General features: G+C 48.7%; 1 protein-coding gene across 1 annotated transcript; it reads right to left on the bottom strand.

Moving 5' to 3' along the window:
- Positions 1-311: 311 nt before the first annotated feature.
- On the bottom strand, positions 312-1,653 carry CITED4 (Cbp/p300 interacting transactivator with Glu/Asp rich carboxy-terminal domain 4). The gene has a single exon (NM_001080726.1). It carries the CDS (start codon positions 1,412-1,414, stop codon positions 857-859), a length of 558 nt encoding a protein of 185 aa, NP_001074195.1. The 5' UTR covers positions 1,415-1,653; the 3' UTR covers positions 312-856.
- Positions 1,654-11,812: the final 10,159 nt, after the last annotated feature.

The raw sequence follows: 11,812 nt of genomic DNA, 5'->3' as shown, positions 1-11,812 counted from the left end.
ACTCTGGCCTCCGTGCTGAGTGAACAGTGAGGGCAGTACCCCTAAGCTCCACCTCCCCCATCCCTCCCAGAAGCGGGGAGTCCACCTTCGGTGCCCTTGGGTTACCTTGCCACCCGGTGGCAGCAGCCTCTGCCTTCCAGATTATGACAGAACAATTGCACAACTCACAGATATTTTTGAAAGAAACTGGCAGTTTCCTCTCCTGGCCACTGCCAGGGCCTGTGGCCTCTATCTCACCCAGGACCCCTGGCAGCCTCAGGACTCTAGAAGCCAAATATAGTTGGAGTGATAAGGAAATGAAAACGCCAGACTGGAAAGTGACCCAGTTTTATTTTGGTGTTGGGGGCCAGATGGGGCATTGCTCCACTCCACAGGGGTGAGGGCTGGACCGTCTGCCCTTCCCCAGGGCGGAGTGCCCAGTGACCTCAGGGCCCAGGCGGCAGGGCTGGGGGCCCGGTGGGTGGGTGGCTCCAGGGACCCAGTGACCACAGTGGGCTTCACAAGGAGAGGGGGAATCAGGCAGAGGCCTGGGTTGGCTCAGACTGGGGGCTGGGGCCGGGGAGAGTTCGAGAGGAGAAGATACAGAATCTGAGAACTGGGAGTCCGAAATGAGGGTTCCTTCCCCTTCATTTTAACCGCTGAGGCTCCGGGTCAGAGAGATGAACTCAAATTGTCATCCTGCAGGAGGCAGGGCCTGGAGTGAGGCCAGGCGTCCCAGGCCGGCGTCGGCTTGGTGCACTCACCGCGGCCTCCACCCTCACGGAGGGTGCGTGCCGGGCCCAGACGCTGGGGGCGGAGTCCGGCGGGCAGGCTGGGCCCCTTCTCTCCAGCACGCCGGGCAGGCGCCTGGCCTCGCTCAGCAGCTCACCGAGCCGGCGGGCGGCGCCGACCCCAAGTCCGAGAAGCAGTCGAACTCGCTCTGGCCCAGGAAGAGCTCGGGCAGATCGCGCACGCGGTGCAGCCCGAGCTCCAGCTCCAGCGACGTCAGCGCCTCCTCGTCGATGAGTTCGGCGTCCATGCCGCCCAGGGCGTGCGCCGGCGGCTGCAGTGGCGGGGCCGGGGCTCCGGGTGCGGGCTGCGGGCCTGAGGGGCCTCCTGGGGCCCCGGGGGGCATGGTGGCGCGTCCTGGGTACAGCGTCGCCACGGGCTGCAGGTGCGCGTTGCCGGCCGCCGGCGGTGGCACAGCCGGGAAGGGCTGGAAGGTGGGAGACGGCCCGAAGGCCCCGTACGCCACGGTCCCCTGTGGAGGCGGCGGCGGGCCCAGCGGAGCCCCCCGCGGCCGTAACCCGCTGTCCAGGCCTGGGCTCGAGTACGGCTGCAGCGTCCGGAGCGCGTGAGGGCCGTGGGCGGGCGCGGCGGGCGGCGGCCTCGGCACCAGGCTGTAGCCCTCGGCAAGCATCAGGTGGTCAGCCATGACGGAGGTCCGGCTGCCGGCGGCGGACCGATGGTCAGCGCGCGTGTCCCCCGATCCCGGCCAGCTGTTCCTCTGCGGCGAGCGATCCGAGCCTCGTGCTCTCTCCGCAGCCCAGCCGGGCAAGGGGAAACCGAAGCCGGCCCTGGTTCCTGCGCAGCCCAATATACACAGAACTCAGAGCTCTTGTCCACCCCAGCTATGGGCAGCAAAAACCCTGCACACCTACACAGTCGCGCTACTAGACCTCTGCGCCGCGCCCCCGGACTCGGCACCCCCTTATACTCGGAGGCGGGGCTGATCCGCCCCCAGGCCCTCATTGGCTGGATGAGTCGCTTCTGGGCGGGCCACGCCGCTCCTCCAGGAGGTCTCAGCCCCGCCCCTGTCAGAGATTCGCCCTTTGGACCTCAGGCCACGCCTCCGGCTTTGAGTTCTGTCTAGGAGCAGGCCGTTTGGCACTTTTCAAATGATCATCAGCTCTAGCTGCTCTACTTTCAGTCTTGGGTCTGGCTGAGGCCAAGCTTGAATGGACCAGAGGTGGAGTGGGAAGTCTAGGGGTTTAGACCCCCCAGAACTTCAGTATCACAAGCCCAAACTCTTAACCTCGTAACCTCTTAATTTTCCAGATTAAGAAAACTGGCAAGTCTCAGTGGCTGGAGAGGGTTTCCTAGGAATACACAGCAAAGCCTTGACAGAAGCGAACCTCGAACCCAGGCTTTTTAACTGCCGCCTCTGCACACTGCACGAGTGCCTTAGTGGAGCAGGGCCCTGGGGAAGATTTGTTGCCCCTCCCCATAATCCCAGGAGAGTCAATTGCTCCTCCCCTCTCTCCCACTCACTTGTCTGTGGAAGCATGTACTGAGTTGTTATTAAAGTAATTTATAGGCATGTCTTCTGAAGGACTTGTTCAGCTTCGTGTCCTCAGCACTTGGCAGAGAGCCTGGCCCAGAGCAGGTTTTCAGTAAAAGTTGGGTGAATGAACAAATGATCAAATGAACTGCCACTGGTTCCTCTGAGCTTCAGTTTCTTCCTCTATAAAACAAGGATAACGACGGCACCAATCCCACTGAGATGTGGTGAGGGTTAAATGAGGTAAAGTGTGCGGTGTCCACAATGCCCAGGAAAATGCCTGGTGCATACTAGGCAGCTCGAAAATGTACCTCAAATGAATGAAAGGCTGGATTTACCTTTGTCCCTAGAGATCTGGTGATCTTCTGGGATGTTGTATCTTTCCTTGGTAACGATAGTTTTACTTGGGGTTTGGTCACTAAGTCGTGTCCCACTCTTTGTGACCCCATGGACTACAGCATACCGGGCTTCCCTGTCCTTCACTGTCTCCCGAAGTTTGCTCAAACTCATGCCCATTGAGTCTGTGATGCCATCTAATCATCTCATCCTCTGTTGACCCCTTCTCTTCTTGCCCTCAATCTTTCCCAGCATCAGGGTCTTTTCTGAAGAGTCGGCTCTTCACGTCAGGTGGGCAAAGTGTTGGAGCTTCAGCTTCAGCATCAGTCCTTCCAATGAATATTCAGGGTTGGTTTCCTTCAGAATTGACTGGTTTGATCTCCTTGCTGTCCAAGGGACTCTCAAGAGTTTTCTCCAGCACCACAATTCGAAAGCTTGGCCTCCTTTATGGTCTGATGCCACATGACTACTGGAAAAATCATAGCTTTGACTACACGGATTTCTGCCAGCAAGGTGATGTCCCTGCTTTTTAATACACTGTCTAGGTTTGTCATAGCTTTTCTTTCTTTTCTTTCTTTTTTTTTTTTTTTTGTGTGTGTGTCATAGCTTTTCTTCCAAGGAGTAAGTGTCTTTTATTTTCGTGATTTTGGAGCCCAAGAAAATAAAATCTGTCACTGTTTCCACTTTTCCCCCCATCTATTTGCCATGAAGTGATAGGACCTGATGCTGTGATCTTACTTTTTTTAATATTTAGTTTTAAGCCCACTTTTTCACTCTCCTCTTTCACCCTCATCAAGAGATTCTTTAGTTCCTCTTCACTTTCTGCCATTAGAGTGGTATCATCTGCAAATCTGGGGTTGTTGATATTTCTCCTGGCAATCTTGATTCTAGCTTGTGATGCATCCATTTTGCACGGTGTACTCTGCATATACATTGAACTGTGGTGTTGGAGAAGACTCTTGAGAGTCCCTTGGACAGCAAGGAGATCAAGCCAGTCAATCTTAAAGGAAATCAACCCTGAATAGTCACTGGAAGGACTGATGCTGAAGCCGAAGCTCCAATACTTTGGCCACCTGATATGAAGAGCTGACTCATTGGAAAAGACCCTGATGGTGGGAAAGACTGAAAGCAGGAGAAGGGGGTGACAGAGGATGAGATGATTGGATGACATCACAGACCTACTGGACATGAGTTTGAGCAAACTCCTGGAGATGGTGTAGGACAGGGAAGCCTGGTGTGCTGCAATCCAAGGGGTCGAAAAGAGTCGGACACAACTAAGCGACTGAACGACAACAACTCTGCATATAAATTAAATAAGCAGGGTGACCATATACAGCCTTGTCATACTACTTTCCCAATTTTGATGTTCTGTGTCTGGTTCTAACTGTTGCTTCTTGACCTGCATACAGGTTTCTCAGGAGACAGGTAAGGTGGCCTGGTATTCCGATCTCCTTAAGAATTTGCCACAGTCATCAGTCCCATTTTTCAGATAAGGAGCCTGAGGTACTTACAGGGAAAGTGACTGTCCTTTGGCCATACACAGTCAGAGTTAGCATGTGACTGCCCATGTCCTTAGAGCAGCTGGAGTCTCTCCTGGTGGCCAGGAGACAACTTCCTGAGCCTTGGCCTCCACATGTTTGCCACTCTGCCCCTCCCTTCCCTGGCTCCCCTCCCCTGGTAGTGTTCTTGGGATTTCCTGGAACTTGGGTTTATCCAGTTGGTACAGAGAGGAGAACCCTAGAGTGAGAGGCCAGGGGCCCAAGTTCTAACCGTATCTCTAATCCCCGCAGGCAGTATCACCGTTGAGTGTCAGGGCTGTCACTTGGCTCCCCAGGACCTCAGCTTTCTACTTAGTGAAAGGGAAATTATAGTCCCTCCCCTGTCATCTGAGAGCTTGTGAGAAGGTCACAAGTTACCATGGGTATGATCACAGTTTTTGAAAAAGTAACAAGTTGCACACAGTAATCGAGTCTCCTGAGTCTCTCTCCAATAAAGATTTCACACAGAAATTCCTACACCTGGCTGCACCTTAGACTCACTTGGAGGAGTGGAGGTGGGGGGAAGCGGGAGGCTTTGAAAAATCCCGAATTTCTGGTCCCACTCAAACCCCTGACTCAGACTCTCTGCGGTATTTTAAATAATAAATTTGTGTTTTTAAAAAGGAACCCTGTCGTCCTGACTTAGTTGTCTGAGGACATCAACATTTGGGATCCAGTATGCCGTCAGTTTTCCTTTTTTAAAAAAAGTGTGCATGGGGGACATCCTTGGTGGTCCAGGGGTTTATCTGCTTTCCTATGCAGGGGATGTGGGTTTGATCCCTGCTCAGGGAACTAGGATCCCACATTGCCAAGAAGCGGTTAAGCCCATGAGCTGCAACTGCTGAGCCTGTGTGCCACACCTAGAGACTCCAGGTGCCACATCAAAAAAAAAAAAAAAAATCCCCCATGATGCAATGAAGATCCAGCGTGTTAACTAGGACTTGATGCCACCAAGTCAATCAATCAATAAAACTTTTTATAAAAGTGTGTGTGAATAATGCTTTAAAGGGTCTTTAATTTAGTCAACAAATATTTATTGAGCACCTATTTTGTGCCAGATATTGATCTGCAAGTGGTTTTTTAAGCCTTGGGGATCAAGTAAGTCTTTGAGAATCTAATGAAAGCTACTGACTGAAAATTAATAAAGGGAAACCTCACTAAAATGGAGTCAGGAGCCCAGAAAGGGAAGCCCTCACAAAGGTACCACTGGGGCATCAATACAGATTCCCAACAGGAAGAGACATACCTTGCATCTCCAGCAGGCAGTGATGTTAGTTTCCCATAGAGGAAGATTTTTTTTCTCCTTGCCTGGTAACAGTTCAGTCAATGAAAGACTATTACAAGCTAGCCAATGAAAAGTGACGATACTTCAAACTCCTAGTTTCCTCCAATGGACTTGCTGTTTATAACAACCCCTCCAACTTCCCAAACCTCTATAAAAGAGTTTCCTCTCCTTTGCTTCACCTGGACTTGAATGTGGCTCACCATAGTTGTTTGTCCTAAATTGCTATTCTTTGCTACTCCTTGAATAAGCCTGTTTTGCTGATAAAACGGCTGGCTGTTTTATTGTTTAGTTTATACTATAAACATCATGGTTCACAAAATATTGCATATATATTTGATGAGTTTAGCAGATCCCTGGGAGATTTATGGGATCCTCAGGGCTTCATAACAGTTCCCCGTGGTTCAGACGGTAGAGTCTGCCTGCAATGCGGGAGATCCAGGTTCAGTCCCTGGGTTGGGAAGATCCCCTGGAGAAGGAAATGGCAATCTACTCCAGTATCCTTGCCTGAAAACTCCCATGGATGGAGGAGCCTGGCAAGCTACAGTCCATGGGGTCGCAAAGAGTCGGACACAACTGAGTGACTAACACATACACACACACACACACACACACACACACACACACACACACGGCTTCATAGGATCTGGGTTAAAATAATTCTTAGGTACATGGGGACATATAATTAACAACAAACTAAGTAAAATAATTATCCACGTTAGACAGTGGTCAGTACTACAGAAACAAGGAAAAATAGAGTAGAGAGGAGATTGCGGATACAGGTGGCAGCATGCGGCATTGCCCCAGGGAGACCATAAGATCTGAGCAAAGACTCGCAGGAGGAGAGGGCCGTAGCCAAGTGGTGTCTGGGGCCAACTGGTCCCGCAGAGGAGACATCTGGAGTGTCCTGCTAAAGCTGTCGTACTGGGGACCGAGTCTTCAGCATCACCATCACCAGGGACCTTGTTAGAAACGCACATCCGGGGCCCCACCCCAGACCTGAATTAGTAACTGGGCTGGGGCCCAGTCGTTTGCATTTTAATCAGTCTTGCAGGTGACTCTGAACCCCTGAGTCGGGGAAAGCCTGGAGGCAGGTGTGAATCACAGCCTGGAAGGAGGGTGGCTAGAGCAGAGGGAGCTTGGGGTGGGGGGAGGTCAGAGAAGACAGAGGGAAGAATATCACGTAGGGCCTTGGAAGGGCCTGGTTAGGCACTTTGGGCTTCCCTGGTGGCTCAGCAGTAAAGAATCTGTCTGCAATGCAGGAGACTTGGGAGACACAGGTTCCATCCCTGGGTCAGGAGATCCCCTAGAGGAGGAAATGGCAACTCATTCTAGTATTCTTGCCGGGAAAATCCCACGGACAGAGGACTCTGATGGGCTACAAGTCTATAGGGTCACAAAGAGTCAGATACTACTGAGTGACAGAGAACAGCACACAGGCCCTTTAAGGGCTTTGGCAGAAGAGTGACGTGATCTAATTTATGCTGTGAAAGCATTGCACTAGTTGAACCTCATTTGTTCCCAGCATTTCCAAGAATCGCTTCCTTGCTCTGTCTTGGACTGCCCGGGTACCTGCTGCTCCCTTGGCCTGGGCTGCTCTTCCTTCAGACATCCACATGACTCACTCCTTCCCCTGGTTCTGATCTAAAAGTTCCCCTGCTCAGCAAGACCTTCCCTGACCACCTCTATCCCTCTCTATATCCTCGTTGGCTTCTGCTCAGCTTCTCAGCACCTCCCACCACTTGGCATTGTTTCAGAGAATGTCTCCCCACCACAAGGTCAGCCCTCTAAGAGCAGAGGCCTTGCCTCTATATTGTTCTGCATGGTATTTCTGAGGCTTTAGAATGGTGCTTGTTGTATCGGAGAGGCTTAAGTATTCATTGAATGAATGATTTAGGCAGAGCAGAAGTTATTACCCTTTTTTACAAAGAAGGAGATTGAAGCCCAGAAAATAACTCAGGAAGTTGGCTGAGGTCACAAGCTGTGTGTGGTGGAGCCAGGGCTGGAAGGGACTTTTGAAGTCCTGCAACTGATTCAAGCTGTGTTCATCCTAAGCCACGTGTTCAAGAGCCCATGCTGGGGAGCAGGGGGAGAAGCTCTTGAGCCCACCTGGAAAGAGTTGACAGGGCCACAGTAATCCTTGACCAGTGGTCACCAGTGGAAGGGAACTGCTGTCTCCTAGGGACCATCTTGTATCACCAAGCAAGGATGCGATTCTTCCCTCTTCTTTCTTGTGTCCAGTCCCTCTTCTTGAGGACTTATAGAAAGCCCAAGTGGCTTCCACCTCTCCCTACTTTGGCCACCTGATGTGAAGAACTGAGTCATTTGAAAAGACCCTGATGTTGGGAAACATTGAAGGCAGGAGAAGGGGACAACAGAGGATGAGATGGTTGGATGGCATCACCGACTAAATGGACATGAGTTCGAGTAAACTCTGTGAGTTGGTGATGGACAGGGAGGCCTGGCGTGCTGCAGTCCATGGGGTCACAAAGAGTCAGACATGACTGAGTGGCTGAACTGAACTGAACTGAAGCTCTCCCTAAGACCCCAGGTGCTGGTTGGGAAGACCTTTTGGATTTTACTCTTGCTGGCAGCCCCATTTCTAGCACCCAAGGCAAAGATTGTCTGAGACTGGAGGGCTCAGGAGTGATACCTGGTGAGACCTCACTCTAGAATGGCTCAGCTGGCTCCCTGGTCCCTGGCTAAGCAGAGCCCCCAGCCGTACCAAGTCAGCAGCTTGGCAGACTGGCACTCAACCCTGGAGACTGCTCTGAGACCTGAGTTCCAGAGCAGGTAAAGTTCCGGGTAAAGTTCATCTCTTCTGCAGCTTTTCCTCAAGGCTGCTGAACAGGGAAAGACTTTTGTCAAGGTCCCCTAAAAGTCATGTCTTCCAAGAGCTCCCGGGTGATGACTTGCACCTCTGTATCTGATGCTCAGATGATGAGAATGAAGCTACTGCACCAGATCTTAACAAGAATTGTATTGGATACCATCTGTTGAGTATTTCCCCTTCACAGATCACTGCCATTTCGTGGAGAAAGGGCTTGAGTAACTCAATGAAGCTATGAGCAATGCCGTGTAGGACCACCCAAGATGGAAGGGTCATAGTGGAGAGTTCTGGCAAAACGTGATTCACTAGAGGAGGGAATGGCAAACCACCCCAGTATACTTGCCACGAGAACCTCATGATTGTATAAATGGGCAGCTGAACAACAACACTGAGCATACACTATGGACCAGACGTGGCCTGGATGCTTTGTGTGTGTGTGTGTTAGTCACTCAGTCATGCCTGACTCTTTGCGCTCCCATGGACTGTAGCCTGCCAGGCTCCTCTGTCCATTCTCCTGGCAAGAATACTGGAGTGGGTAACCATTCCCTTCTCCAGGGGATCTTCTCAAGCCAGGGATTGAACTTGGGTGTCCCGCACTGCACGCAGATTCTTTACCGTCTGAGCCTCCAGGGAAAGCCGCATGTACTATTCTATTTAAGCTTCATGATAAACCTGTGAGTTGTTACTATCATTCCCATTTCACAGAGAAGTGACTTGCCCAAGGTCACACAGCTAGTCCTGGAGGAACAGAGTGTGACAGCTCTGCTAGTTTCCTTTCAGTATCACTCTCTCTTCTTTACCAACATGCCAGGTAAGCTGCCTAGCAGCTCCAGCTCTTTCCTCTGCCCAGAGCAATCTGCTAATTCTGTCACCTCCTTTTGGGTCTTTGCTCAAATACTACCTTTCTCCTACAACTCCATTTCATTGTAGTGGTTTCCAAAAATGTCCACAAATTATTTGACAGACCCTCAAATTCTCCTGTCCTTAATGTGAGATGGACATAGGGATTCACTCCTAAGGACTAGAATGTACAGTGTCATTTTCAAGACTAGGTTGTAGAAGATACTGTGGGTTTCTCCTTGCTCTCATTTTTAAAACATTTTTATTGGAATAGAGTTGCTTCACAATATTGTGTTAGTTTCTACTGTACAGCAAAGTGGATCAGCCTTACGTATACATATATCTCCTTGCCTTTTGGATTTTCTTTCCATCTACATCACCATGGAGCAGTGAGCAGAATTCTCTGTGTTATGCAGCAGATTCTCATTAGTTATCTATTTTATACGTATTATCAATAGGGTGTATATGTCAATCCCAATCTCCCAGTTCATTCCACCTCCCTCCCTTTCCCGTTTGGTATCCATACCTCTATGTCTCTATTCCTGCTTTGTAAATAAGATTGTCTTTACCAATTTTTTTAGATTCCTTCCACATATGTGTCAATATACAATATTTGCTTTTCTCTGTTTTGCTTACTTTATACGACAGTCTCTAGGTCCATCCATGTCTCTACAATTGACCCAGTTTCATTCCTTTTTATGGCTGAGTAATATTCCACTGATATATGTATCACATCTTCTTTATCCATTCCTCTGCTGATCAGCAATTAGATTGTTTCCATGTCCTGGTTTTTGTAAATAGTGCTGCAATGAACATTGGGGCACATGTATCTTTTTGAATTATGTTTTTCTCTGAGTATATGCTCACTAGTGGAATTGCTGGGTCACATGGTAATTCTTTAAGGAACTTCCATACTGTTCTCCACAGTGGCCGCATCAATTTACATTCCCACCAATAGTGAAAAAGGGTTCCCTCTTCTCCACATCCTCTCCAGCATTTATTATTTGTAGATTTTGTAATGATGGCCATTCTGACTGGTGCGAGGTGACATTTCATTGTAGTTTTGACTTGCATTTCTCTAACAATTAGTGATACTGAGCATCTTTTCATGTGTTGGTTGGCCATCTGTATGTCTTCTTTGGAGAAATTCCTGTTTAGGTCTTCTGCTCATTTTTTGATTGGGTTTTTTTTTTTTTTTAATTGTTCCTTGTTCTTATTCAACCAGTCAATCCTAAAGGAAATCAGTCCTGAATGTTCACTGGAAGGACTGATGCTGAAGCTGAAACTCCAATACTTTGGCCACCTGATGCAGAGAACTGACTCATTGAAAAAGACTCTGATGCTGGGAAAGACTAAAGGCAGGAGGAGAAGGGGATGACAGGGGATAAGATGGTTGGATGGCATCACGGACTCAATGAAGTTCCAGGAGTTGGTGATGGACAGGAAAGCCTGGTGTGCTGCAATCCATGGGGTAGCAAAGAGTCAGACATGACTGAGCGACTGAACTGACTGACTGACTGCTCTCACTCTTGAATCACCTGTTCCCGGGATGCCATGAAGACATTCAAGCAGCCCTATTGGAGAGACCCACACAGCAAGGAACTAAGGCTTCCTGCCAACCACCAGTGAGGAACTAAGGCCATATGCCAACAGCCATATGTGTATCACACATACTATAGCTCATATGTGTGAGCTATCTCAGAAGTGGATCCCCCAGCCTTGTCAGCTTTTGCATGTCCACAGCTCCAGCTGATTTTTTGTTTTGCAACCTAGCTAAGCCAATCATGGATTCCTGACCCATGGAAACTGAGATAATACATGTTTGTGGGTTTAAGCTGCTGAATTCTGGGGTAATTTGTTACATGGCAATAGATAACATTAATACAGCAACTAGTTCTTTGTCGATCTCCCAAATGGCCCTGATTCTGCTCGACTTTTAATTTTTTCTAAGAAGTTATCATCTTCTACCATATTAAATAATATTCTTATTTATTACACTTCCTTGTTTATCTCCTGACCACTAGAATGTCAGCTCTACACAGGCAGGGATTTTGTCTGTTTCATTTCTAGATTTATTCCCAGCAGCTAAAACAGTTCCTGACATTATATTTCATTAAAAATGTGATACAGTCATCCCTATACTTCCTAAGGAGATAGGTTCCAGAATCCCCGTGAATACCAAAATCTGCAGATGCTCAAGACCCTTATATAAAATGGTTTAGTACTTGTGTGTAAGATACACTGAGAATGTGCTCCAGTCACGTCTGACTCTTAGTGACTCTATGGACCGTAGCCCATCAGGCTCCTTTGTCCATGGAGTTCTCCCGGCGAGAATACTGGAGTGGGCTGCCATTTTCTTCCTCCTGTATACTTTAAATCATCATAGTTTACTTAAAGTACCTAGTATAATATAAGTAGTTTTAAATATGATGTAAATATAATTTACTAACATGTGGAAAATTCAAGTTTTGCTTTTTGGAACTTTCTGGAATTTTCTAAAAAAGTACTTTTGGTCTTCAGATGGTTGGCTCCAGGGATACAGAACCTGCAGATGTGGGACAACTGGATATAGAAGGCCAATTGTATTATCAATGTAAGATGGTTCTTATTTTGGAAAAATTAAAGTGTTAAAAGAATTCAGGGGCTAGAGAATCATAAAATATAATTGTAGGTGTTCAGTAAATCTTAGAATATAAAATTAAAAATCAGAGTGCTGATTCTGTTGA

The sequence above is a fragment of the Bos taurus genome, chromosome 3 (assembly GCF_002263795.3).
Source record: "Bos taurus isolate L1 Dominette 01449 registration number 42190680 breed Hereford chromosome 3, ARS-UCD2.0, whole genome shotgun sequence".
Classification (NCBI taxonomy): Eukaryota; Metazoa; Chordata; class Mammalia; order Artiodactyla; family Bovidae; genus Bos; species Bos taurus.
This window is presented reverse-complemented; position numbering and strand designations above follow the sequence as displayed.

What these genes read in the sequence shown, in the direction of transcription:
- CITED4 (NM_001080726.1), bottom strand. Translation starts at nt 1,414, where the DNA reads ATGGCTGACCACCTGATGCTTGCCGAGGGCTACAGCCTGGTGCCGAGG.